This window comes from Otolemur garnettii, unplaced genomic scaffold (genome assembly GCF_000181295.1).
Source record: "Otolemur garnettii isolate 467f Iridium unplaced genomic scaffold, OtoGar3 scaffold00091, whole genome shotgun sequence".
Classification (NCBI taxonomy): Eukaryota; Metazoa; Chordata; class Mammalia; order Primates; family Galagidae; genus Otolemur; species Otolemur garnettii.
This window is the reverse complement of record NW_003852486.1, coordinates 2046125-2051327: the sequence shown is the minus strand read 5'-3', so window position 1 is coordinate 2051327 and position 5203 is coordinate 2046125. Positions and strand designations below refer to the sequence as shown.

The 5203-nt window shown below is 34.5% G+C and overlaps 1 protein-coding gene across 1 annotated transcript in view; it reads left to right on the top strand.

Annotated features, from left to right (window-relative positions):
* The first annotated feature begins 857 nt into the window (after positions 1-857).
* The window catches only part of LOC100962900 (olfactory receptor 10R2-like), an 8899-nt gene continuing 4553 nt past the window's right edge, over positions 858-5203 (top strand). Inside the window, exon 1 of the mRNA XM_012808495.1 lies at positions 858-923. Within this exon, the coding sequence (XP_012663949.1) occupies positions 858-923 (66 nt within the window). The remainder of the gene's footprint in view (positions 924-5203) is intronic.

Below are 5203 nucleotides of genomic sequence, written 5' to 3'. Positions count from 1 at the left end.
CAGGTAAAATGAAATTGGATTGGGGAATCCTGGAGTTGTGATTAACGAGTCCTTTGCCAAAGAACTGGGACTGGTGACCGTAGCTTTTCCCCTACAGCTTTGCAAAGGACCCATACAGTACTATAGCCCGAGTTGCTGGGAGCCTGCTTGATGTGGTAGGGCTAGGTGGCTCTGTCTTGTATTCAGCGGGTCTCTTTCCAATCCTAGTGAATCAGTGACTCTGGGTTAAAGTCTCAGCACTTTGGATTTTAATACACAGCCATTTCCTATAGGGATATTGTCTTATTTATGACCTATTTTCTTTATAATAATTTAATCTAGGACATAAGCAGATTGTTTTATTTGTGTAAGGTTGAAGATGAAAATGGTCTAAAATAACATTCCCAGTTTTGTAGCTGTTGAGCTCCCTCTTGTGTTGTCATCAGAAAATATTCAACTGTGAATTGGAGCATCTAAATTTTCCTTGTTTGGGCTAATGTTCCCACATTCCCATAGTATAATATCCCCACATTATACATTCCATGTATAAGGGAATGTTTTCTCAGTCTTGGTTTAGGAAAATGTTTCTTAGGTAAGACACAGGAGCATTAAGTGTAAGAAAAAGATTATAAATTAAATTTAATCAAACTTAAAATATTACCCCCATTACAAAACTATTGAGATAATAAAATATAAGCCACAGACATAGGTAGAATATTCACAATATATACATCTTACAAACAAATTTAATTTAGCATATATGAATAGCTAATATAATTTAATAATTTAAAAGTAATTTAAGGAGGAAAGCAAGATGGCAGACTAGAAGCAGCTCTCAAGGAAAGAATCAGAAGTTGCAGCAGGATGTCCACCTATAAATGGCCTTGGAAGAGCATTGTAAATCACTGGAGAAGCAATTGGGGACATTCAAAATGAAGGTGCAGGTAAGCCATCCTGAAAGATGGAGAGGTTACCTGGGAGAGGCATCTACATTTGGGGAAGGACAAGAGGAGAGAGTCCTGGGAGTCCAAGCCCCTTCTGCAGGCACCACAGTCTGAGCTGTGAGGGACCCTTGATGCTATCACAAACCTCTAGGGAGCTGTTAAAAATCAATGAAGGACTATTATACAGGGTGGTCAATAAATTGCACATAAACTTTGAGGCCACCCTTTATTTGCATCTAGTATTTTTATAGCATTCACTCTCATGTACGGTGTGAGGTTCATTTGTTTCCTCTCTTAACTAAATATATTAAGGCCTAATTTATATATGATAAAATGCACCCATTTTAAGTGTGTAGTTTAATGTTTTGCCATATATGTAACCACATGTAACCCTACCATGGTCAAGATATAGATTTTCTTAAATATGAGAGAGAAACAAAAGATTATTGGTGATAATTTCTGTCCTATGTCATGTACATCCTTCAACTTGTTTCTGAATTATGTTGATATTGTATACTATTGCTTATTTGAAGAGATAAATAATTGCAAATTATGAGTTTTTTTGTTTATTTTATTATTCCTCCTTGCAATACTTTTTTTAAAAAAATGTTTTTTAAAATTTCAGATTGATATGAGGGTTACAAATGTATAGGTTACATTGTTTTCATTTATAAGGTAAAGTTCAAGTTGTAGTTGAGCCCTTTACCTGGGGACATGCTGAACACCTTCACATTGTGCACATCAGGTGAGATCCCACCAATTACCCTCCCCCTTCTCCCTCCCCTCTTTCACCTCTCCCTTTCCTCTTGCTAGACTATACTAGTGTTTTCCTTTAATGTGGGCATGAAGTTGTTTATATATTGGTTTCATATTAGTATTGAGTACATTGGGTACTTTATCACCCATTCTTGTGATATTTTACTAAGAAGAATGTGTTTCAACTTCATCCAGGTAAATATAAAATATGTAAAGTCTCTATCTTTTCTTATGGCTCAGTAGTACTCACGGTATATGTAAACCACAGTTTGTTAATCCATTCATGGGTTGATGGGCACTTGGGTCAATTCCACATCTTGGCAATTGTGAATTGAGCTGAAATAACCATCCTCTTTGCAATATTTTTTAATTAAATACAAATATATGAGAAGAAGTCATCCTCTGCTGTACTGGCTGACACTATCCGTGGGAAGATTCTTTCAGTTTAGAGCCTTCTGAGAAAATGCCTCTGAGAATGGTACTGCTGAAACTACTCAGGAGAAAATGTCACTGGGTGTCCCATTTGTTATAGACTCCACATATGGCAGCTCTAGACAGAAGAAAGCATGCCAGAAGTGGGGAAAGGGCCCATTTTCATTTGGATGTTTTTTAAATCACATTCTACTGACAAAGTTTAAGGTAGTGTCAGATGGCAAGGGGTAATATTCCAATAACACAATCTGGATAAATGAAGGATTTTTGAACTGAAAGGCAACTACATCTTTAATTTTATTTCTCTTTAATTTTTATTTCTAGCAGTTTGACTTCAATATGTCTAAGCATAATTTTCTTTATACTTATCATGCTTGAGATTTTTTAAGATTCTTGACACGGTAAATTCATGTTTTTAAGAAATTTTGGCCATTATTTTTTAAAATAAATTTTCTTCTTTATTTCTTAGCTTATTTCTTTCTGTAACTCCAACTAGACATGTACTAGGTAATTTTATATAGTTCCCCAGGCACTTGAGGTTCTGTTAATCTTTATTTTCATTGTTTTCCCATTGTTTCAACATTGTATTACTTCTATTAATCTGTTTGTAGATTCGCTGTTTCTTTTTTATGTTTTATCCATTCTGTTGCTTAAACCATTTATTACAGGTTTTTTTTTTTCAGTCAATGTATTTTCGGTTGTATGATTTCTCTGTGAGTCATTTTTTAGTGTCTATTTCTTTTACAAGATTTCCTATATACTCGTCTATTATAGACACCGTTTCCTTTATGTAATTGGGCATAGTTATCATTGCCATTTTAAAATATTGGCCTACTAATTTCAACATTGAATTATATTGCATTAAATCTACCTTGATGGCCTTCTTTCCTTAGAATGGGCCGTATGTTTCTGGTTTATCAGTTTAATTCTTTTATATTTCTGGAATGCCTTGGATATATCCATGCATATGTAGTTTGGGGTTGGTCATAGGCTTGGCTGAAATAATAAATAGAATTTGAAGTTCTCTCTCTGGCTTTTCCTATTTCTAGGATTTTCTCATTATGTTTAGTAGATCTGGTTACTTTAAACTGAATTATGCCCTCTAGTTTTTTATGCCAAAGGGTCTGTTGGTTTTCTTTTTATATTTTAGCCTTTCACAAAAGTGCTGATTATGATCTTTGTTGAGAGGAAAAACCATATCAAAGAGATACTCATTCTGTGTACCTAATCTTCTTTCAAATGTTGACTACAACTCCAGAATCTGGCTGGATTTATTCTGTCCCTAGTGCCCATTGTGTTTTTCCCAGAGTTTGTAGTTGTTTTCTTCAATAGTGTTGGTCTTCTAGGGACTTGATTCAGTCAAACCAGAAGCAGAAATTCTGTTGCCTTTATTAGATGTATAGTTCAATCCCATATCTTTAATAAAATATTTATGCCAGTTAATTTTTTCTAAATATTACTTAAATATGGATTCAGTTAAAAATTAATGCAGAGAACATACAATTCTATAATTATTTTAAGAACAAAATTTAATTCAAGAAATTGCATCCCTCAAAATTATTAGCAAGTTTGAAATACTCATGGGACTGTCACTAAAATCATTAACTTCAAGAACACATGACAAAACTGAAATCAATAGGTCAAAGAGACATAGCTACTGCTGCTAGTATCACCATTTTTTCTGGTTTTCTCTCAACAGTTACAAAACTTAGGAGAAGAATCCAAGTCTAACTTCTACAATATATTGTCAATACACAGATTCCTATTATTATGCTACTTTGCAGAGGCAAGAAAAAAATAAATAACTGTAACTTTGCTCTCCATTTTAACTACTATGAGGAAAACCAGGCAGATGATGAAGTTGAAAGACAGAAGGAATAGCTAAGAAAGCAGCTGCACTGAACCACTGGTGATCTCAGCCTATCAGCCACGATTCACCTGCAGATCGTAACTTGATGTTCTCATGTACGTTTAGATATTAGAGATTATGGATTGCTTTTCCTGTTTATTTACTGAATCCAGTTTGAGTTGAACTTTTAAATTTTTTTTTTTTTTTTGCCATCGAAGACAATCTATTTGGGAGCCTTTTCTAATATTTCAGTCAAGGGACAAATCCTACCTCATTCATTCCTTGAATAGGATTGGGTAAAAAAGCCTGTGAAATCAATCACATGTTGCTCCAACTTCTAGATGATAAAGCCAATTTGGTTAACTCCCTTATATTAGGAGTGTGAGACTGAGAATCTCTCAGCTTTTTAAATCACGTCACTAAGAAGGTATATTAAAGAATTTTACCTCCATTTTTCCTGTTATTTGGATAAAGCAAGCTTAAGAAAAAATAAATATAGGGCATATAGTGAAACCAAGTCAGCTGAAACCAAGAGAAAGAAAAGATTCATTCATTCAGTCAAAAATCTCTATTAAATGTCTATTATAAATAAGGCAACATCCTAAAAGATTGGGCTAAAACCTTTAGCAAACCTTTAGCAAAATACATGAAAAACTCACCCCATAAAAATATAAACTAGAGTTATGTGAAGGGGAAAATATTGTGTAATAACTGCATGTAAAACCACAATAGTTGGTAAGAAGAAAAGGTAAGTTATAGTTGATAATTTGCAGAGGTCAACATCTGCATCAAGAGTGAATACTGTGACACATGCAGGTGCCTTTCTCTGAAGGTGGAATGAAAAGATACTTGCTTGTGTACATGAACCATGTTGGAATATTTGAGATGGAATATGTATCATACTTAGTTTACTGGACACTCGAGTTTAAAGTCTAGTTAAGCAAAAGATGATTATGTTTAACTTCGAGGAAATATGCAACTTCTAGTATGGGGTCCTGCCTGGGTCCGCAGTAATTGTGTCAAGAAATAATTTTGTAGGGAGGGGGAGGTAGAGGGGAGGGGGGAAATGGGTGGAGGGAAGGGGATTGGAGGGATCACTTCTGTGGTTTATCTTACAAGGGTACAAGTGAACCTTTCTAAGAGTAGAATATGAACGTTTTGACACAATAACTAGGTAAATGACATGAAGGCTATGTTAACCAGTTTGATGAAATGTTTCAAATTGTATGTGAAAACACCACAC